Below are 22,845 nucleotides of genomic sequence, written 5' to 3' on the forward strand. Positions count from 1 at the left end.
AAAGCCCATTTTTGTCCGGCGTGGCCCTATACGGTGTCCGGCGCCCCGATCCCGTCCCCTTCCCACAGGGGACGCTCCGGTGACGCCGGACACACCGAAAAGCGAGGCGAGGAGTGGCGGGGCCGACCCGTCAGCGGCACAATAAATTTTAACCTAATCGTCGCCTACCTCGCGACGGAAGTTATTGGCTTTGCAGCGACGGTGCAGTTCCCGCAGAGGCGCAGCGACGCGTCCCGTCGCGCCTAGCTCTGCGTGCCGGCGTTAATGAGCGCCACCGCTCCTCCGCCTCCCTCCGGCCTATAAAAGGGTCGCCTCTCATCGTCCCTCTCACACACAAACCCTAGCGCCTCTCTCCCAAACCCTAGCCGCCACCATCTCAACAAGACTCGACGCTATGTCTGGTAGAGGCGGAGGCTGACCTCGCGGCCGTGGTCGTGGTCGTGGTCGTGGCCGCGGCAAAGCTGAACGCTCGCCGTCGCCTCCCACGCCGTCGTCTTCATCGTCAGAGATGGACGTAGAGCCGGACGTGCTGTTCGAGTTCGTCCTCGTCCTCAAGGGCGACCCGCGCGGCATCCAGAGGCTGCCGGACTCCTTCGCAGTGTACGTCGCCGGCGACGACCGCCCGCGCACGATGCATCTGCGGGAGGCTTCGTGCGGCTACTACCGGTGGATCGTCGACGCGATCTACGACGCGCGCGGCAAGATGTACCTCAACATCGGCTGGGAGAAGTTCGCGCGCCACCACAGCCTCGAAGCCGGCTTCATCCTCATATTCTCCTACTTCGGCGACAAAGACATGAGCGTCAAGGTCTTCGACGAGACGCGTTGCCGCCGGGACTACCACGGCGACAACACCGACGAGGAGGACGACTGAGTGTTGTTTCTTCGCAGCGAATACGTGCACAGAGGTTTCTGGATGTTCGTCTCATCGGTAGAACCAACAAGGGCACCATCCTCCCGCTGGATTTTCCAGTTTGGGTGATTCGGTGTGCCCTCGAGTGTTCTTTCTTAGCAGCGAACACAGGAAACCTTCGATGCACGATCTAATTAGGTTTAGTTTTTTTTGCAATATTTTATATTTGTGTCCACCATGGTTCAAACTATGTATTAGTTTGTGGAAACCATGTTTCTAACAATGTCTTCGTGTAAACCACGTTCCTAATTATGTATTAGTTTGTGGAAATTGAAATAAAAATGCTAAAAAAGTATTTTAAATGTTTGGAGGACACGGCTGGGAAGCGACGTCTCCCAAACGCGACACGAATAAAATATGTCCCCCAAAAATTCAATCCAACACGCCCAGCTGGCTCTTACTCGCTACTTTTCAAGGTCTTTGTCTTCTTTAAGGTTTGTTCGAATAAAAGGAAGAACGTTGTAGCCCTTCCGTGGATGTGGCCCATTTATTTCACCTCGGGGTCCTCCTCCCTCCGCCGCTTCTTGATTTCCCAAGCGAATTCCCCCCGCCGCCAAACAACCACCACTCCTCGGTTCTACTCCTTTCCAGCCCCTGCCTATAGGCATTTATTTCTCTGCCAAAATCCTCTCTCCAGAGACACGGAAATGGCGTCCCAACCCCAGGCAGGCCGCTTCACCCAGGGAGTGGCGGCTCGTGCCCCGCCGCCGGCCTCCGTTGAAGGCCCCGCCTACCGCGCCACCCTGCAGAGATGCGTACGGCCGTACTTCCCTCTCCCCCTTCCGCCCTGCCAAGAACCGGGCTTTAACGCGTTCCCTTGCTTCTTTTCTTCTTCCTTCCATTAGGTGGCGCTCGTCGACTGGTGGCTGGTGAGGGGCGAAGACGACAAGATCCGTGTTGCTGGGTACCCTGAGAGGTGAGGCATTTCTGTCAAAGAAAAAAAAAATTCCCTTCTTCTCCCCTTTCCCCTTTCCCATTGACCCTTCCTGCCCCTTGTGTGTTGCAGACCTGCGTTCTGTTCGTGGAAATAAAGATTTTTTAAAGTTAGGTTGCTAGATGAACTGCAACTTTCCCGTTGCTTTCAGTCAACAACTTTTTTTTTCTGAAAAATGTACATTTCTTTATTCTAACACAAATGAAATAGGAACAAGTACGAAGCTAGACTTTGTGAAATTTTATCTTTTTAATCCATGTATATATTTCTATATGATCTGGATGGAAATAAATTCGTATTGATTAGATGAGCCTGCTATGTTACTGATTTAATATCTTTCCACCTATGGGTAGACTGCGCAACATATATATCCTAACCCTTATCTACGCTTTGCAATTGTATGCTGTATTGGCAGCCATCTCCAACTTGATCTTCTGCAATAAAACCTAACTGTTGAAGGTTTCTTTTTGGGGATTATGATGATGTCTGAAACCGACATCGATGTAAAAAAAACAGGAGTGGGTGGTAAAAAAATAGTTGATGGGAAACATAAGATTTTCAAAGTACCCTGGTTTAAGGAGCCCATGTAACTATTTTAAAGAAAAGGATTTTACCACTGATGTAACTCCATTAAATGATACTGATGATATGTTACATGCTGTTACATCAATGGGAAGATAAACCGTGAAAATGATTCTGGGTTTTCGGAACGTCACTTCTCAGTGTTTTATTCTAAGATTTATATTCTAATGCTAACAAACCTGAACCTTGACAGTATTTCTCATCCATTAACTTATGTTATGCTGTATGTGACTGTATCTCCATGAATAGGAAATTTTGCTTGCGTTGTATTATTTTCTCTATGCATCGGTACTGATAACATTCAACATCTCTAGTGTGAAACCATGTGTAACCTTTTAAAGAAACACTTTTTCTTGACACCTCATGGCATTAACATGTTGTTGCTCACTCTTCTAACAGGAATCGAGCAGCTCGACTATTCTATTCTGATTCCATTACAATGCGGCATGCTGATGGCACCCTTGAGACTGCAGATCACAAAATTCTATTAATTAGGGGTCCATTAAATATCAGACAGATGCATTGTAATGGATTTCCTTATGAGGTTTGATTTTTTTTTCTTCGTGCGTCAGTCTTCACTAGTTTTTTTCCGGCAGAACAAAATGATTCCTCTTAATTTTGCATACTTCAAATAGTTCTACTTGATCTATCTGGTTTATCTCTGCCAGTTTTGTTTCTGGATAGTACCTTATTAACAGAGAGCCCGGCTTTTATCATTCATCATATTAAAATTTATGCAGGTTTCTAAATACTTCCGACGTGGTTTTCCTGTTCAATGGGAGCAATGTGCTAATTCTAACATGAAACAGATGAATGAAAACACACAATCTCCATCAAAATCAACTGAATATTATATAGAGAAGTTCTTGCGTGGCAGCTTTATCAATTCTGCGGAATATAGTTTCATGGAGGCTGATTTCAAATCATCTAAAGGGCCTACTGGTAATACAGATGGACCTCCCAGCCAAGGGCTTTCAGATTTGTCTAATGGAATACCAAAAGTTCAGGAACCTACTGGAGATGGTGCTGATTATCATAACTCTGTGAGCATCACGACTGCATCTGAGGGATTATGTAATGGCAGAATCGGTATGCCTGATGAATCTTGTGAAGATTCTGGGCCTGGAGAAACATATAGTGGTCGAACAAGTCAAGCAGCAAAACCACGTGAATTACAAGTATTGGCCAAAGGGTTGAGTCCAGCATTTGGACTTCTTCAATGTTCAAAAGATAACACAGGCAGAAGACTGCGGAGTGGCAAAGTTTGTGAAATGTCAAATGGTGCTTCATTTAAGAAGGGTAACACCAAGAGGAAGACAATGCAGCATGAGACATTGAATGTGAATGTGGAACCAATTGAAGAGACAACATCCCCTTCAGATCCGACTTGTCATGAAAATGTAGGTTGGATTAGTTAAGTTGATGCAGAGTAATTTCTGTTGAGTTCCACTTTTGACCAATGGCTTGCTCTGGCCTGGATTAATGCTCTTTCAAACAAACCATTATGTAGCAGTAGCAGTCTAGTTGTATGTTGTTTACAGTAAACACACACTCTTTCTAAATATGCAGTGTTCTGCCATTTCAGTTTTGCTCCCATTAGGATTACAATTCTGTCATGGTATAGTTCAATGGCATATCCACTGCAAATCTCTGAACATTTTACTGATAACCTCTAACTATCAGATGCTGATTAATGCTTTGGTGGTGACAAGTCATATAAGTTTGCCCTTTTTCCCTTGACTTGATGTTCTCTAGAAATCATGTGATATTGTTGAAGACTTGTTACTTTCTACTGCCTTTTGCTAAATCTCATAGTCTGACTCAATGTAGGGTGGCTCAGTTACTCAAATCCCTGCTGCAGATGAACTTCACTCACAACATTCAGGTCATAAAGGTTAGTTAAATAATTTGCGTGAGTTGTTAATTATTTATCATTCAGCTTTTACTTGATGGAAGCTACATCAGGTTTCGCTAGTACTCGTAGTTGATAGCAATGACACACGTGCAATACACATATTACATGAAACAAAGCCACTTCTGATGTTAAGACACATCACACACGTGCAATTCACATATTACATGAAACAAAGCCACTTCTGAATTTAAGAAAATATGCCTTAAATGGGTACGTCATAGTTGATTGTCAATGCTTTCGCTAGTACTCTGTATTTTGTTGTCCTAGGTAATGTTGTTAACAAATCATACTTCAGTCCAAAATAGGAGGAAACCAACTTATTTGCACCCTAAACAAAGAACTTATATCCGTTGCCCTGCTATGATGTAAACCTAGCGAATAGACAAACAACAATAGTGTGCTAGTTGAATAAATGGAAGAGCCAGTAGACCAGCACCACACAGACGAGGACTCTGTATTGCCTCTTTGTATTACACATACAAGGAACACAAATGACTGTTCACACATGGTTATCTGGAACAAGTATTTAACACTCATGGTTGTTCGCTGTAGGAAAAGGGAGAGGAAGACCTAGAAAGAGGGCGAGGACCGAGGAGGTGTAGCATCGAGCATGGTGCGGTGAATATCAGAGCAACATTTTGTGATGAAGTAAATCTCAGCAAATGGTAGATGTGCTGTGTAACGGACTAGAGTTGTGCTAATGTAGGTTGTAGGATGAGGAAGATGCTACTGCTGTGAAACGGTTGGCAGAACAGTTCTTTGCAGGCCAACTATCTATGTATGTAGGTGCATCTGGAGACTATGTTACAAACCAATTCACATGTGCTGATGATGAGCTCAAGTACAACAGCTTCAGATGTATCTCTTCCTAGCTTTCTACAGCTGAAGGAGCTGCTCATGGTGGCTGGGCGTCACTGGCTTATCTCACGGATCACCCAGAGGAAGCCTCATCTATCCATGAGGTGATCTATGCAACGAGGTCCATGTCTGAACTGTTGTGAGACCGGTAGTTTGTATAGGTGATCGTGTTTCATCGAATGGCTTTTGGTTCCCTGGTCTGTATGATCGGGCTCCAGGAAGTTGGTCCCAGGTAGTAGCTCTTTTTGGAAGTAGCAAGATGGGTTGGGTAAAAACTCAGAAAAACATCTGGCTTCTAGACTCACTTTTCTGTGATGACTATGGTTTTGTACTTCCGTTTATTAAATGGAACCGGGGAGAAATCCATGTGAATCTAAAAAAGAAGTGCTGGTGTATTACTCATGCTCTGATGTTTAGCCAGAAAATCTTTTAGCTTTATCTGTCCGTGGGATTTCATCAAGTACCTTATCACGTTAACTCAGGATTTCCTCTATTTCGCAAAATCCAGAGAAATTGAATATCAGAAAACTTGTTAGATCTTCATTCTGAGTGTGCTTCTGGGCAACCTTTGCCAGAAGATTCGGGCGTAGCATACCAGTAAAGTAGAAAGAAGCGTCAAGCACATACCATCACTGTAAAGTACTTGGCTGTTTAACTGGTCAGAACACAGATTAAAACATCCAAACTCAAGTTCATGTGTTGGTACAAATTCGAGGTCTCAAATACCACTGCTTGAGATGATTACAAGTATTCCATCGATATCCTAATAACGGTTATGCACTTATGGTCTCATCAAACTATTACTCATTTAGCATAAATAGGTACACCTAAAAGATGCAACCCAAGTTCCTAAATTCCGCACGACCAAAATTCCTAATCTCTTGCCCTCAGCTACGATTGATTCGGAGTACCCCACAAACTTTCATGGTATAGACATTTACTCGGCAGGTGGAAGGACTTTATTGGCATCTTTCTCAGAAACAGAACCATAGAAACATATTCTTGTGTCGCCTTCTCGAACCTTTTGACCTAGATATCCCTTGTACAGGTCCCAAAACTCATTGCTGCATAATAAAGTGATCGAAAAGCAAAATTAGATGGTGATGGCAGTATTTGCTTGTAGTTCTTTCGGGTGCCTAATGTTGTTGCCACAAGTGGTACCTGACTTGTGGTAGCGTAAACAAGTTAAATGATTTCGGGTCCCTCTGCATGTCAAGTATCACTAGTTTCAAGCGTGACAGCGACAACGCTTCCATGTCAATTAGTTTCTTGATCCTGATCAAGAAAAAGCAACTATATAAGAATAGAAAAAGGTAGGACTACTTTATATATTGGGGCAATACCTCTTGGTGCTGTGCTGAACAGCACACAATCTTTTCCTCCACTACACATTTGTGGTAAGTAAACGGTTGTAATCATATTGCATGCTTAGTAGTTTTCAGTGGAACATTACTCATGAGAAGAAAAACAATTTTTCTTTGATACGGCCTACTCATAAAACTTGAAAAGAAAAGTCATGCATTCCACGCTTCTCTTGGAAACTGGTAAGATATTTTAACAAAGTTGGAGCGATCAATAATCAAGACAGTTAACGTGGTCATGCCCAGTGCACACACCCCACAGTGAAGAAAGTTCGTGATATGAATTGCATCAATGACTAAGCTTATGGTGCTGACTTTTCCACATGACTTTCTTTCTTCAGTGAGATCATAGTAAAGTAAATCCCCAACAAATTTTGCAAGTTAGACATTGTTTCTAATATATTATCGTCCTTGTTTCATGAATGTATTAGCTTCTAAAAACTAAGGCAAGTATGAAAAATATATCGTTTTGGGGACAAATGTAACACCCATATAGTTACAATACAGGTATTGAATCTACCAGACCAACAAATCTATATCCTTTTAGTTTTATCTGAACAAGATAAATTACCACTTCCAGTTTCCAGAATTAAACCTACAAGTTCAAAATTTTGAACCCAGTTGGTTTAGAATTCACCAAATACTAAGCTCCTGTTGTGTGCAATTTAAACATAATGGCAAGCATAAGCCAGCCATAAGCTTGAACAGTCAGCTTGAACAGTCAGGATCTCATACCTGCTGGGTGTACCACAGGCAATATTAACTCGATCTTTAAGCAGCGCAACCTACATGTAAAAAAAACAGAGAATGAGACAGCTGAATAAAAATTAGCAAGAGACTAAGAGAAAACTAGAATGTCAGTTCTGTAATTTACAACAATCTCAGTTTCTATTCTGCAAACAAAAGAACAATTAAATGAAAAAGGCGTTCACATGGTTATGTGTGATCAGATAGAAGATCCGAACCCATAAGATTCGAAGTGCACTAAGGGATAGATGATTACATATAAGAGATCTGAAGACCTTGAGGTTATAGTTTACTCAGATGCAGACTTTGCTGGGTGTGTGGATACTAAGAAATCCATGTCAGTTATATATTCACCCTGACAATCCCTTATGTCATCGTTGCAATGCAAGATGAGTTTGTGGCACGTTATGAGGCTACCAGGCAGGCTGCATGGCTTAAGAACTTATCCCAGATTAAAAAGTGGTAGATAACATTTTGAAGCCACTCACTTTGTACCGCGATAACAAAAGACATAGTCTTCTATTCAAGTAATCAAGTGGTGCATTGGTGCTGCCAAACACGTAGAAATTTAAATATCACATAGTGAAAGGTGGAGTCTGGGCTCAAACCATTAAAATCAATCATATTAGTACTATGTCGATGCTCACGGATCCGCTTACGAATGCCCAATCAGTTTAAGGAACATATAGCCAGCATGGGACTATTAGAAAGTCTTTGGTTTTTATTCTGGAAATAGGACCATTAGAATAGTCTAACTCATTGATTTAGTTTGTTGTTCTATTAACTGGTTATTAGCCCTTCCATTAAGTGGGATAATGTTGGAGTTAACCTCATGCCCTCTAGTTAACAGGGCTGTGCCCCTAACTAACAAAGCATAAGGAGATAAGGGATAACCTACAACCCTAATTTCAGGGGCGCTCCAACGTCTTTTGGAGTTGGTGTTAGCCTGAATGTAATCTTGCCATGGTGTGACCTGCCCGCATAGGTTGTGTGCAGGCTGTAGTGTGAATAGCACACATAGGTATATCTGGAACTGGATCAATATAGTCCAGTGGACTTCTTTATTTTATTGGATACAGCTGGACTGGACATTACTGGATGTGGATATCAACGGGACATTGCGTCCAACAATATTCGACAGACTTTGGATATAAAGATTGAATAGTCCAATATCCACTGGACTATACATGTACACTCCATGCATCGGTCACCGTCTTCGCTGGATGTGTAGAACGTCTGCACTGTCATGGCACGCCTCGCTGCTAGCTCCCAGTCGCGCGCTTCACCGACACAACGACGCTGTGTCATATCCTCCGTGGGACCCACCTTCCATTGTAGAGTATTCTAGAAGTTGGTGTAGGGTTTGGATTGTGCCAGATGGCAACAATCTAAAGGGTACAAGTATAAATAGGTCCTAGCATAGGTTGCTGGGGCAAGCATGGGGTCCTAGCATAGGTTGCTGAGGCAAGCATGGGTTGCTAAGTCTGTAGGTATTCGTTGCCCAGTATTGTGTAGCATCCGCTGCTACAAAAGCTAATAGAAGAAGAAGGCATCCGTCGCCTGAAACTATCGGGTGTTCTCCTCTGTATTGCTAGTCCTTCATTTTCTGCTTTTACTCAAGACAGAGAACAGAGAAGAGAGAGAAGAGAGGGAACACTAACAGCTATTCCCAACCCCTAGCGCAATATTAGAAGGGAAACCCTGACTGCCGTACAAGGTGGCGATCTCTCTACTGTACCCTCTCTCCTAATAATAACAAACTAACCCTAAGCTTGCGCTTTGGGACCCAAAGGCCTGCTCTTCCACCGGCTACCCTTGGACAGTGCCAGTGGAGTCCCGAAGGACTACGGTGCCCACAGCAATAGCAAGCGAGTCTTCACCTCGGTACGGCTACGTCCTCGACGCTGATCAGGCATTGATGGCTTCCCCAAGGAATGGCCAGCCTCTTCTCAATTTCAGATTAGGTGTTCCTGTTTTAGTCTAATCCTAAGCTATGCTAATTATTAGAACTAACAGTGCCATAGGATTAGCTACTTTCTGGTGAATGGGTTGATCAAGGTTCAGAGCAGGCGGCTGCCACAAATCCAGTAGCTATGTTGCAGACGCTATGAAGTAATAAGAAATATTTCAAAGTAAAGTTGTGGTTCCGTTCAACATCGAGGTAAAAATTTAGATACGGTACTTGTAGCAGAATTGCAAAGGCTGGTTATAGGTGAACATTCCTAGCAAAATGGATACACCAAGCAAAAAGGGCAGCAACATTAGCAATTCAGTGGTTGAGACTAGCAGAAAAGGTGGATGCAGTAGATGTTTTGTGTACAGCATGACCAGAAGAAATGCAATAGCCTGATGCTATGGAGAACTTGCAACGCGAGGCGAGGCATACCTGCTCCTCCACTTTTATGTGTTTGGCAAAGAGCTTCACCGCATGGCACCCTCTGGTGAACACCTTCAAGCCCCTGGAAAACAAACGCCGGTATCATCAACACAGGGGTAACAGACGCTTGCAGACCAGAGTTTCAAAAAAGGCAGCAGTTTCATCAGAAGAATAAGTAGGAATCGCAGCATCTGCTACCTGAGAAGCTCCAGCGATCTCAGCGCGCCCAAGCTGATAACGAGGAGCGCCGGGCTGCCCGCGTCGACGGACCCCTCGACGAGCTGCCCTTCGCAGAGCTCCTCCTTCCACGCCGCCCCGAAGGCGCCCTTCACGTGGTCGCCGAAGCTCTCCATGTCCTGGCTCGCCCCCTCCGCGAGCTGCACCATGCAACCCTCTGCGCGGAGCACGGGGGGATCCGGAAATATTGTTTTTTTATAACCCGGCGAGACGAGCACAGAGAGATGCTGAATCGAATTGGGCAGGAGCAGGGACCAGGGGTGGTAGTTCGCGCGGATGGATGCGCACATACGTACCGGAGTAGGCGGCGAGCTCGAGCGGGGAGAGGCGCATCTTGGCGGCGCGCTCGAAGCTTCGGAGGAAGAACTCGAGCTGCCGCGCCGGCGGCAGCGCGGCCGACAGGAGGACGCCGCCGCCCGCGGGTTCATCTGCGGCGGCGGCGGCGGCGGCGGGGCGCGGCTTGTTCTGCTTGTGCGTCTTCTTCGAGACGGGATTGGTGGATTTCACGGCGAGGGCCTTGCCGGGTTTGTCCGCCTTCTTCCGCTTGCCGGCGGTGGCGGCCTGCGAGTGCGGCGCCATTTTTGGGGTTGGGTTTGGGCTTGGTGGTGCCGTTCCGCGTTAGGGTTTACCTGGGCAAACTTAACGGCAAAATCAAGGCTCGGCTCGGCTCGGCAATGGCAGTCTGGCACGAAACGTAACGGCAAAATCACGGCTCGGCTCGGCAGTTGAACGAGCCCAGCCGAGCCGAGCCTAACCTCCAGCGATGAAAGTTTGGGTTATTTTGATGAATCTGACCTTTGCCAAAACTAATTTCTCATTTCTCGAAACTATTTTGGATCTGACTTCTAAGGTTGGCGCCAACAGGAGTGGAGTTGAGGTTGTGCAGAAACTTTGACTTGGTGCCCGAGATGTTTGGCGTGGGTTCCCACTATTTCAGCTCCATACTAGTTGACATTGAACTTAAGGTCAGATTTCTAAATAGTTTTGCCGAGAGGTTAGATGAGGCGAGAGTTTTGCCAAAGGCTAGATTTGTCAAAAAATACGGAAGGCGATCCGATTTGGTGAAACTCGGGAACGGATACGCTTCTCCAATCCCTTCCAGAAAAAGGCGCGGATACGCTTCTCCAAGAATTGCAGGAGCCATGCGGGCAGCTCCATCACGATGGAGAGGTAGATCGGGATGGAGGTAATCACGGACTTGATAAGAACGAGGCGCCCAACAGAGGTGTAGAAGGCCGCGGTCCCGGGTGCGATGCCGAGGACAGATGGTGTCGATGATGGGCTGCAAGGAGGCCCTCGGCAGCCTCTTGTATGACAGCGGTAGTCCTAGATAAGTGCATGGGAAAGGCTTGACGCCGCAGGGGAAGTGCAGGGCCGCCACGGCAAGGTGGTCATCAAACCATTGGTTCGGCGAGATGGAGCACTTGTCGAGGTTCGTGCGTAGGCCGGTGGCGCCACCGAAGGACTCCAAGAGCAGGAGGAGGAAGCTCAGGTCGCGGGCCTCAGGTGCGACAGAGATGACAACGTCGTTGGCGTACATGGAAGTCTGGAACCGCACACCTTGGAAAGGAAGCGGAGAGAGCACTAGAAGGACTTCAGCGCGGCGCAATGCAGCATTGAGGACCTCCATGCACAGCATGATCAACATGGGGGACACGGGGTCTTCCTGCCCGAGGCCTCGCCATTGCAGCAGCTTCGATGACGCGGTGGAAAGGATGATGCATATCCATTAATTGAAGCGGTCACCAAAGCCTAAGTAGCGCAACACGCGTAGAAGGAACGACCATGACACCGAGCCGAACGCCTTTGTGATGTCGATCTTGACGAGCATGGAGGGAACACGACTCAGGTGGAGGGTGCGGGTGGTAAGCTGAACCATCTTGAAGTTGCCCTGGATTGACCGGCCCTTGACAAAGGCAGACTGGTTCTCCGCCACCAACTCGGACAGCCTCGGAGCAAGACGATTGGCGAGCATCTTGGAGAAGAGTTTCCCAAAGCTGTGTATGAGGCTTATAGGCCTGAAATCCTTGATATCAATCGCGCCGTCTTTCTTCGGCAAGAGGATGACGAGAGCGTCGTTGAGGTTTCACATGCCTTTAGAGCATGTCTAACAGGCCCCGTATTTCTCTGTCCCGTATAACGCAAGTATTTCGCCCCGTATAAAAAAATTGCTCACGGAAGAACCATTCCGTCTAACAGACCCCATATTTTTAAAAATTAAAACCCCGGGAAATTTATCGATAGTTCATCATCATTGATCATACTACGGATCATACATACATTGCGAGATCCTACATTGCGCGATCCTATCTAATCGTGAAGGATGACGAACGGGATGAACGCCCCCTGGCGACAGCCTCCCGCGCCTCGAATTCCCTGGCGGCAGCCTCCCGCACCTCGAATTCCCTAACGGCGGCGATGGCCGCCTCCTCCTCCTCTGCCTCCGCCCGAGCAGCTTCGGCGGCATCCTTCTCGGATGCGGCCACCGCCTGCAGGAACAGGGCCTCCTCCTCTGCCTCCTCCGCTTCCTCCTCGCCGGCTCGCGGATCTCCTCCGCTTCCTCCGCCACTGGTGCTGCCGATGTGCGCTGCCCATGCCGCCTTCGAAGCGTGGTCTCTCTCCCACTCGGCGCGCCACTTCTCGAAGTCCGCGCCGCTCATCGGCTTGAGCGGCGGATCTTGTTGGTACCACCGCCCGCCCGCGGCGAACTCACGGAGCGACGGCGGCACGTAAAGCGCGCTGGCGTACCGGCACGCCGCACGGCGACTCCCCGTGGCGGAGCGCTTGCATTGGCACCGCCACGCCTCCTCGACGGTGTCCGGCGAGCGGGATCGCTTCGATCCGCTCGCCGGACACGCGGAACGGCTTCGACGACCCGGCATGGCGACCTACGGCTGGAATGGGGAGGCGTCCAATGGGGGATTGCTCGCCGAAGCTTTGCGGGGAGGCGGCGGCGCACGGCGGAGCTAGGGTTGCGAGTGAGGGTTGAACCCCTCACTCGCACCTTCGCCCGGTATATGTAGGGGGCGGTGGTGTCGATTTGCTGGGGCCCGTATTCAGCCGAAACGGGCTGGCCCGAATACGGGGCCTGCTAGACGGCCCAAACGGCGCTCACCCCGTATCCCGCCGGAATTTTACGGGCTGGACGAGTTTTAAGGAGCCTGTTAGACATGGTCTTAGCACGCAGCGAGTAGAGGTGCTGAATGGCGCGGAAGACATCATCCTTGATGATGGACCAGGCCGTCTAGAAGAAGCATCCCGAGAAGCCATCTGGCGCTGGGGCCTTGTCCATTGGCAGGTGTCTTTGACAGCAGCACATGTCTCATCCAACATGAAAGGCACGTCCAGGTCTTGTAGGTTGATAGTAGGCAGGCCAAGAAATTGTAGGTCCAAGTCTTGGTCACGTGGAGAATTAGAACCAATCAGACTTGAGTAGAAGTTGGATATCATATCTTCCTTGTCCGCGTGGCTGACTGCCGTGTCGCCATTGTGAGAGAGGGCCACGATATGGTTACCTCGCCGCCGAGCCCCCGTGTCGCCATTGTGAGAGAGCACCACGATATTGTTAAACTTATTTCATCAATATTTTTCGGTTGTACGGTTTGCCCGATCTACTTATGTGCCTATTGTACAACCAAAAAATATTGAAGAAACACGAAGTATGGTTGCTTCCTATCTCGTCAGTCCATCAAAATTACGGTGCAGAATACAAGAGGAATTTGTGGATACCAATGGTCAGTAGATCCAAGAACAGTATGGGGAGCAAGACGCAACATATGGATACAGGAGGAAGTTGCAGCGCAGAATCGTGCTCGGGTGAAGGAAGTTGCAGCAGAGATGTTGAATTATTAGGCAATTTCCGCGTGAGTTTAATTACCGAAAGCAATATTACAGATGCACAAGCATACTTAACCACACACATCAGACTAAGCACATGCATCAGATCTGAACATGGAACAAGTAGCAGTGCAAGGTAGGAGAGAGAAAGCACGTACATCGCGACCGGGAAGGTCGCACCAGCACCAGCACCAGCACCACCATGGGAGTTGTTGATGTCGCCCATGGTGTAGTCGGAGGCGTCGATGAAGCAGACGAACCAGCGAAGAAGAGCATGAACAACAGCGAGCAGTCACGCCGAGACGCTTCCCAAAAACCTTATCGTCCGTCTCCCGGTGCAGGATCTCAACGGACGGGGTTTCGGAGGTCTGCTCTCCCGGACGGCTGTGCACGCAGTCGCCGGGATGGGGAAGACTAGAGAGTAGCGCAGCAAAAGGAACTTCGTGAGAGAGACGGACTAGAGAGTTCTGAGAACTACATTCTCCAGATCTGATATGTTCTCCTTGTATAGCCTGGGACGAGAGCCGACCTGACCGCGTTGCCACACGTAGGAAGCCAGGGACACGCGGCAAACATGCACATGCAGATTGACATGTACCCAACTCAGTTGGTGCACCAAGCAAAAATTTAGGCTTCCTTGAGTGTGTCTCGAACTCGAACTCGAGTCACGAAACGCGACGTGTGTGCGTGACGTGACGTGACGTGCCAGGGCCGAGGCGGGGCGGGCGGAGGAGGAGGAGTTCTCGAGGGCTCCTTCTATTCTCACTCACTTAGAAGGATTAGAACAGCAGCCCTTATATACCACTTCAACTCTCTCCCAACTAGCAATGTGGGACTAAACTTTATCCCCAAAGTTGTCCCAAGCTGCCAACGTGATGGGCTTTGAGATTTCAGGAATTATAGACTACATGGGCTGCCTTATTGGGCTCCAACCCATCTACATTCAACAATCCCCCACCAGATCTCATATGCACATCAAATGACACATTAGTTCCATTCACTGTTTAATATACCTGCACTTCAGTGGAGACTGTTAAGTTGAACTTCCACCTAGACAAGGAGTTACGCTTGACTACAACTGAACAACGGACTATGCCTTGAATTGTCAGTCTTTGTGCAGCAAGTTTCACTCAATGTCGGCACGGTACTAGGCTACCATAGCCTTCCCCTAGGGTGGAGCTTATAAGTCATACTCCTCGGCCCTTCATGAGTTTACTAGAGATTCACCCAAATCTCCCACACTATGACCAGTAGTGTCGCTCATATAGGTGTGTTCTTCAAAGATCGCCCTGTAGGACACGTCTTCGCTCATAAGAGCCGCTCAGAACACATTAAGACATTGTCAACCTGCCTTACAGTAGCTATGAGAGAATTGCATCTGCAGCGGAGTGGGAGTATTAAATTTTCTCTGAACTCAGTTGCTCCGGTTTGTTTTCCATGTCCTAGTTCACGGAATTTCCGATCACATAGGTTGGGTTACCCCCTCGGCAACTCAAGTGGGTCTCAAACCCATATCCCTTGATGCAAGGTCTATCATGTTTCTTGATAGTCCTTTTGTGAAAGGATCTGCCAAATTTTTAGCACTTTGGACATAATCCAATGCTATCACTACGAAGTTCTTCAGTTTTCTGACAGACTTCAGTCTCCTCTTGATATGTTTGGAACTCTTCATATTATTCTTAGAATTTTTCACTTTGATAATCACAGTTTGATTATCACAGTTCACGAGGATGGCCGGTATTGGTTTTTCAACCATAGGCAAGTCCATCAAGAGCTCGCGAAGCCATTCTGCTTCGACAATAGTTGTATCTAATGTTTGTGAGTTCTGCTTCCATAGTTGACCTCGTTAAGATGGTCTTCTTGCAAGACTTCCAGGAAACAGTGCCACCACCAAGAGTGAAAACATATCCACTTGTGGCCTTCATCTTAGCATCTGAAATCCAATTGGAATCACTATACCCTTCAAGTCCTCTTGGATACCCGGTATAATGAATTCCATAACTCATGGTTCCCTTTAGATAGCGCATTACTCTATCAAGGGCATGCCAATGATCATCTCCCGGGTTGGCCACAAACCGGCTAAGTTTGCATACAGCAAATGAGATATCAGGTCTCATAGCGCAAGCTAAATACATGAGTGAACCAATGATTTGAGAGTATCTTAATTGGTCTCTAGTTGCCTTTTCATTCTTTCGAAGCAAGACACTAGGATCATAAGGTGTGAGAGAAGATTTGCAATCAGCATAGCCAAATCTGTTCAACACCTTCTCAACATAATGAGATTGCACAAGTGTAATCCCATTATTCCCATCTCTCAATAACTTGATGTTCAATATAACATCATCTTCTCCAAGATCTTTCATATGGAAACACTGAGATAAACCTCCTCATTCACTCTGAGACTTGTCCCAAAAATTAGTATATCATCCACATACAAGCATAGGACAACTCCCTCACCCCCACCATGGTGGTAGTACACACATTTGTCAGCTTCGTTGACAACAAAGCCCACAAGTGTCAAAGTTCTTTCAAACTTCTCATGCCATTGTTTGGGAGCTTGTTTGAGACCATACAAAGATTTCTCTAATTTACACACCTTTCTTTCTTGACCTTTTAGTACGAAACCATCAGGTTGTTCCATGTAAATTTCCTCGTCCAACTCTCCATTTAGGAAAGCCGTCTAAACGTCCATTTGATGAACGAGAAGACCGTGTGAGGCAGCCAATGACAATAGTACTCGAATGGTGGTCAATCTCGCCACAGGCGAGTAGGTATCGAAGAAATCTTCGCTTCCTTTTGGGTATAGCCTTTGGCTACAAGCCGAGCTTTGTACTTCTCAATAGTACCATCAGCTCGAAGCTTCTTCTTAAATACCCATTTACAACCTACAGGTTTGCACTCATAAGGACGCTCAGTTAACTCCCACGTTCCATTAGTCAAGATGGAACCCATCTCGCTTTGAACCGCTTCCTTCCAGTAGTCTACATCAGGAGATGCGAGAGCTTCTGAAATGGTAGTGGGAGTATCATCCACAAGATACACAATGAAATCATTACCAAAAGACTTTGCAATCCTTTGTCTCTTGCTCCTTGTGGGAGCTTCATTGTCATCTTCATCAGAATCTGAACTCTCATCATCAGATTCCTCATCAGACTCCATAGGAGTTTCATGTATTGGATCAGATTCCCAACTAGACATGCCATGCATATCTCTCATAGGAAATATATCCTCAAAGAATGTAGCATCGCTTGATTCAAAGATGGTGCCAACATTCATGTCGTCCACTCCAGATTTCACCACAAGAAATCTATAAGCAATGCTATGGGCAGCATAGCCAAGAAAGACACAATCCACGGTTTTTGGTCCAAGCTTTCGCTTCTTGGTGATTGGCAAATTCACTTTAGCCAAAAAGCCCCAAGTTCGTAGGTAGGAGAGTGATGGCCTTTTCTTTTCCCATTCCTCATAAGGGGTAATCTCTTTATTCTTGGTTGGAACACGGTTTAGGACATGACATGAAGTCAATATAGCCTCCCCCACCATTCCTTGGATAAACCCGAAACATCTAACATGGCGTTAACCAAATCTGTTAGAGTACGGTTTTTCCTTTCCGCAATCCCATTGGATTGTGGGGAATTGGGAGGCGTCCTCTCATGGATTATACCATGTTCTACATAGAATAAATTGAACTCATTAGAAAAGTACTCTCCACCACGATCGGACCGAACCCTTTTATCTTTCTTTCAAGTTGATTCTCAACTTCAGCCTTATAGATTTTAAAGAAATCAAGAGTCTCATCTTTAGTTTTCAGTAGATACACATAACAATACCTAGTGGAATCATCAATCAAAGTCATGAAATATTTCTTTCCACCTCTTGACAACTCACCATTCATCTCACATAGATCTGAATGTATGAGCTCTAGTGGTGCCAAGTTTCTTTCCTTCGCAGGCTTGTGAGGCTTGCGAGGCTTCTTTGCTTGCACACAAGCATGGCACTTAGAGCCTTTGACAAAGGTGAATTTCGAAATTAAACTCATATCAGCAAGCCGCGACATACAACCGAAATTAACATGACAAAGTCGTGAATGCAAAACATTAGTTTCATTAACACTAGTGCTTACATGGTTCACAACACTATCACAGAAGTCTTCTAGAGAGAAGCAAAACATTACCTCACATTCATAGCCTTTTCCAACAAAAGTTCCATACTTAGATAGTACAACTTTATTGCACTCAAACACCAACTTAAACCCATCTTTCATAAGACGGGAGCCACTAACGAGATTCTTCTTGATAGAAGGGACATGCAACACGTTCTTCAGTTGCACGATCTTTCCTGAAGTAAACTTCAGATCTACCGTGCCAACACCACGAACAGTAGCATGTAACCCATTCCCCATCATTACTGAGAGCATCTCCAGTCGTTTGCCCTCCCCACGCCGAAATCCAGGGTAATTTAAGTCCGGATTGGACGTAAATTTGGCGTGGGGAGGACCAGTTTCCCAGCCGCGATCTCAGGCGAAAACGCCGATCTAAATTTGAAAAACGAAAACTTGACGAAATACGGCTAAAAACGATTGAATTTAGACTAAATTTAATGATATTTACTATATAGAGGGCGAAGTTCATACATAGACGCCGAATTCGAATATATTTCGAATTTGGCCAGAGGAATACAAATTTAAATATTAAAACACGGGGCTCTACATGCCGAAATGGCGGTAGAACACCGTGTAGTCCTTGTCGCCGTCGCCGCCATCATCGTCGGAGCCGTCGTCGTCGAAACGCGGCGCCGCCTGGCTGCTGGTGCCCTGCCCGGGGTCTCCGCGCGGCGGGGACGGCGAGGGCTTGTACCAGTCGTCGTTCGACTCTGCCTCGAGGTCGATGACGGGGATGGGGGCACCATATGGAGGAGTCGCAGGCCGGCGGTAGCGAGCGACGTCCTCGAGGAGCCGAGCCTGCCGCTCCACCTCCTCCTTCTCCCACTGCTCCCTCGACCAGGCGCAGGCCTGGTCAAGGGGCATGGCGTTGTCAGCGGGGACGAGGTCCTGGAGGGACCTCGCCATGACGGCCTCGAGGATTACGGCGTCCTCGGCGTCGTTGGCCTCCTCCACCTTCACCGGCTTGCGCTTTCGCTCGGCGGAGGTATCTGGTTCGCGCTTGGGGCGGAGGCGTCCTCGTGCCGTCGAGGGCTCGCGGATGACGATCCCGCCGCCGCTGCGCGCACGGTTGCTCGACGGGGAAGGCGGCTCTGTTTTCAACGGCGCCCATGATGGCGCCAACCTGGAGATCGGCATCGACCTCGACGCCGAACCGGAAGACGACGAGCTGGCAACCATGCGCTGTGGCTGCCAACTGCTTCCCCGGCGGCGGCTGGCCGATGCCCTCGACAGCGGGGGCATCGTCAGAAGGGGATAGTTTCCGCCCTCGATGTGTTCGAGGACGGCCTCGAGCGTCCGACCCGGCGCGCTCCACCAACGTCGGTGCCCCGCGGCGTTGTTGCTCGGAGGCGGAGGCGGCGGGCCGTTGTAGGAGGCGAGCTCCCGCTCCCACCGCCGTAGGAAGTAGGAGTTCCACGCCATGTAGTTGTCGGGGTGGTAGCGTGGCTCGGCACGGTCCTGGTCCGACAAGGTCAGCCGGACCTCCTCGATGGAGACTGATACGTCCAATTTGCATCACTATTTTATATCACAATTTGCTGTTATTCATTGATATATTTCATATTTGGAGATGATACTTATGTTATTTCATCTATTTTGCATGTTTCATGATTATTGGAGGATCGCGCACCGGAGTCAGGATTCTGCTGGAAAAATCGCCATCAGAATGCAATATTTCGGAAGATCAACAATTGACGGAATTTATATGAAAAATCCTATTTTTCCAGAAGACGAAGGGAGCCAGAAGGGTGAGCCGAGGAGGGCCGCCATGGGCCCACCTCATGGGTCGGCGCGGGCCCTGCCCTGGCCGCGCCGCCCTGTGAGGAGGGGGCCCACAGCCCCCTCTGGCCTCCTCTCCTTCGCATATTTCTTAGTCCCGAAAACCTAAGCTCCGGGGGAACAGTCGCGAAGATTTACAGCCGCCTCTGCGGGGCGGAGAACACCAGAGAGAAAAGAGCTCTCCGGCAGGCTGAGATCCGCCGGGGAAATTCCCTCCCGGAGGGGGAAATCGACGCCATCGTCACCGTCATCGAGCTGGACATCATCTCCATCACCATCATCATCATCTCCATCATCATCACCGCCGTCTCCACCGCTGCACATCGTCACCGCTGTAACAATTTGGGTTTGATCTTGATTGTTTGATAGGGGAAACTCTCCCGGTGTTGATTTCTACTTGTTATTGATGCTATTGAGTGAAACCGTTGAACCAAGGTTTATGTTCAGATTGTTATTCACCATCATATCACCTCTGATCATGTTCCATATGATGTCTCACGAGTAGTTCGTTTAGTTCTTGAGGACATGGGTGAAGTCTAAATGTTAGTAGTGAAGTATGGTTGAGTAATATTCAATGTTATGATATTTAAATTGTGGTGTTATTCTTCTAGTGGTGTCATGTGAACGTCGACTACATGACACTTCACCTTTATGGGCCTAGGGGAATGCATCTTGTATTCGTTTGCCAATTGCGGGGTTGCCGGAGTGACAGAAACCTAAACCCCCGTTGGTATATCGATGCAGGAGGGATAGCAGGATCTCAGAGTTTAAGGCTGTGGTTAGATTTATCTTAAAGTTTCTTGTAGTTGCGGATGCTTGCAAGGGGTATAATCACAAGTATGTATTAGTCCTAGGAAGGACGGTACATTAGCATAGGTTCACCCACACAACACTTATCAAAACAATGAAGATTAATTAGCCGTATGTAGCGAAAGCACTAGACTAAAATCCCGTGTGTCCTCAAGAACGTTTGGTCATTATAAGTAAACAAACCGGCTTGTCCTTTGTGCTAAGAAGGATTGGGCCACTCGCTGCAATTGTTACTCTCACACTTTACTTACTCGTACTTTATTCAACTGCTACATCAAAACCCCCTGAATACTTGTCTGTGAGCATTTACAGTGAATCCTTCATCGAAACTGCTTGTCAACACCTTCTGCTCCTCGTTGGGATCGACATTCTTACTTATCGAAAATACTACGATACACCCCCTATACTTGTGGGTCATCAAGACTATTTTCTGGCGCCGTTGCCGGGGAGTGAAGCGCTATTGGTAAGTGGAATTGGTAAGGGAAACTTTTACTGTTTGTGCTGATTTTATTTCTGCCTGCTGCCATAATTCATTATGGAGAGATCTTCTCTTGAGTTTTTATTTGGAAAATCTACTACTACTGCAAAGGTAGTGGATGAGGCGCCAGGTGAGGACGAGATACCATACAAAATACCTATGAAAATTATTGAACGTGTAGTGGATAACCGTTATACAGGGGATGGAACTGTCCACCCTGGAGATCATTTACTGTTCTTACATGAATTATGCGGTTTATTCAAGTGTGCAGGTATTGCTATGGATGAAGTGAGGAAGAAATTATTCTCTATATCACTGTCTGGTAAAGCGGCGCATTGGTATAAATTACTGGATAATGGGGATTCTCTTGAATGGAATGATATTGTGCCCCGATTTTATTCTAAGTTCTATCCTCCAAGTGAAATTCACAAGGATCGGAACCGCATATATAATTTTTGGCCTCATGATGGAGAGAGTATTGCCCAAGCGTGGGGGAGATTGAAGTCTTTAATGCTCAAATGCCCCATTCATGAGCTTCCTGGTAATGTTATTATTGATAATTTCTATGCAAGACTTTCTTTTCAAGACAAGACCTTGCTGGATACTTCTTGTTCTGGATCATTTACACGCAACAAAGAAGAGTTTAAGAGGGACCTTCTTAATCGGATCCAGGAGAATACTGAAGGATGGGAGAACGACAAAGATAGAGAATCAGGTATAAATTATGATTATAAATGCATTGAAGCTTTTATGGATACTGATAAATTTCGTAATATGAGTGCTACTTATGGTCTTGATTCTCAAGTTGCTGCAAATCTTTATAAAGCTTTTGCCTCTCATTATGAATTGCCTAAGAAGAATTTTGATAAGTATCATGAACCGTATAAAGATAAAATTGATTCATCTATAAATAAATGTGTTGTAGTTGAAACTGTTGACCATGTTATTCCTGAAGCTTATATTGAAAAAACTCCTTTCCCTGCTAAAATGAAGGAGTACTCTGTTATAAATAGTGCGGTTAATAAAAGTGAAAAGAAACCTATAGAACCTGAAGAACAAATAAAGGTTGAACCTGCTGTTGCAATAGTTAAAGATCTTGTGACTGAAAATGTGGAGGATGGTCATATTATTTTCTGTGAAGATGCCTCTAATATTGTTTCACATCCTAATAAGTCCAAGAAAGCTAGTGTTCCTATGCTATCTGTTAGAATTGGTGATCATTGTTATTATGGTTTATGTGATATTGGTGCAAGTATTAGTGCTATTCCTTATGAGCTTTATACGGAGATTATGCACGAAATTGGTTCTTGTGAACTTGAAGATATTGATGTGGTTACTCGGCTGGCTAATAGAGAAACTATCTCTCCAATTGGTATTGTTTGAGATGTGGAAGTTCTATGTGGTAAGATTAAATATCCTGCTGACTTTTTGGTACTTGGTTCTGCTGCTAGTAAGTATTGTCCTATCATTTTTGGTAGACCTTTTCTAAATACTTGTGGAGCTGTTATAGATTGCAAGAAAGAGAAACTTTTGACTAAATTTGCTGGTGAATCTTATGAGTTTAACTTCTCTAAATTTGCCAAAACTCCTTATAAAGCTGATTCGCCTAATAATGATTTTAGAGTTGAACAGTGTGCATCTATTGCTCTTGCTCCTAATAATCCTTTGCAGCAACATTTGGAGAATAGTGAGAGTGAAGTTTTTAGGGAAGAAAGAAATGAGCTTGATGAAATTTTCCTTCGTCAACCTATTCTTAAGCATGATTTACCAATAGAAGATCTGGGTACAACACCACCACCAAAGGAAGATCCTGTCTTTGATTTAAAACCATTGCCTGATAATCTTAAATATGCTCATA

The 22,845-nt window shown here is 46.5% G+C and overlaps 2 protein-coding genes across 3 annotated transcripts; one reads left to right on the forward strand and one right to left on the reverse strand.

Annotated features, from left to right (window-relative positions):
* Positions 1-1,396: 1,396 nt before the first annotated feature.
* On the forward strand, positions 1,397-5,604 carry LOC127334259 (uncharacterized). Of its 2 annotated transcripts, XM_051360675.2 has the most exons (7): positions 1,397-1,668; positions 1,759-1,829; positions 2,829-2,973; positions 3,170-3,829; positions 4,260-4,323; positions 4,897-4,957; positions 5,051-5,604. In XM_051360675.2, exons 1-6 carry the CDS (start codon positions 1,561-1,563, stop codon positions 4,944-4,946), a joined length of 1,098 nt encoding a protein of 365 aa, XP_051216635.1. In that variant the 5' UTR covers positions 1,397-1,560; the 3' UTR covers positions 4,947-4,957; positions 5,051-5,604. The 2 variants fall into 2 exon arrangements, with proteins under 2 accessions (XP_051216635.1, XP_071682501.1); XM_071826400.1 differs by having other exon boundaries at positions 1,398-1,668; positions 4,897-5,604.
* A 248-nt stretch (positions 5,605-5,852) lies between these two features.
* On the reverse strand, positions 5,853-10,549 carry LOC127334260 (uncharacterized). The gene is made up of 6 exons (XM_051360676.1): positions 10,221-10,549; positions 9,886-10,081; positions 9,697-9,769; positions 7,299-7,348; positions 6,364-6,477; positions 5,853-6,266 (listed from the first exon to the last, which is right to left on the reverse strand). The coding sequence occupies exons 1-6, from the start codon at positions 10,501-10,503 to the stop codon at positions 6,140-6,142; spliced, it is 843 nt and encodes a 280-aa protein (XP_051216636.1). The 5' UTR covers positions 10,504-10,549; the 3' UTR covers positions 5,853-6,139.
* Between the last annotated feature and the right edge of the window lie 12,296 nt (positions 10,550-22,845).

The sequence above is a fragment of the Lolium perenne genome, chromosome 2 (genome assembly GCF_019359855.2).
Source record: "Lolium perenne isolate Kyuss_39 chromosome 2, Kyuss_2.0, whole genome shotgun sequence".
Lineage (NCBI taxonomy): Eukaryota > Viridiplantae > Streptophyta > Magnoliopsida > Poales > Poaceae > Lolium > Lolium perenne.

Bases quoted from the DNA above. Each gene is read 5' to 3' on its own strand.
- LOC127334260 (XM_051360676.1), bottom strand. From the start codon at position 10,503: ATGGCGCCGCACTCGCAGGCCGCCACCGCCGGCAAGCGGAAGAAGGCG. The intron at 7,349-9,696 runs GTATGCCTCGCC...TTTTACATGTAG, and splicing joins ACATAAAAGTGGAGGAGCAG to GTTGCGCTGCTTAAAGATCG. The intron at 6,478-7,298 runs GTATGAGATCCT...TTTCTTGATCAG, and splicing joins GCCTGTGGTACACCCAGCAG to GATCAAGAAACTAATTGACA.
- LOC127334259 (XM_051360675.2), top strand. From the start codon at position 1,561: ATGGCGTCCCAACCCCAGGCAGGCCGCTTCACCCAGGGAGTGGCGGCT. The intron at 2,974-3,169 runs GTTTGATTTTTT...AAATTTATGCAG, and splicing joins GTAATGGATTTCCTTATGAG to GTTTCTAAATACTTCCGACG. The intron at 3,830-4,259 runs GTAGGTTGGATT...GACTCAATGTAG, and splicing joins ATCCGACTTGTCATGAAAAT to GGTGGCTCAGTTACTCAAAT.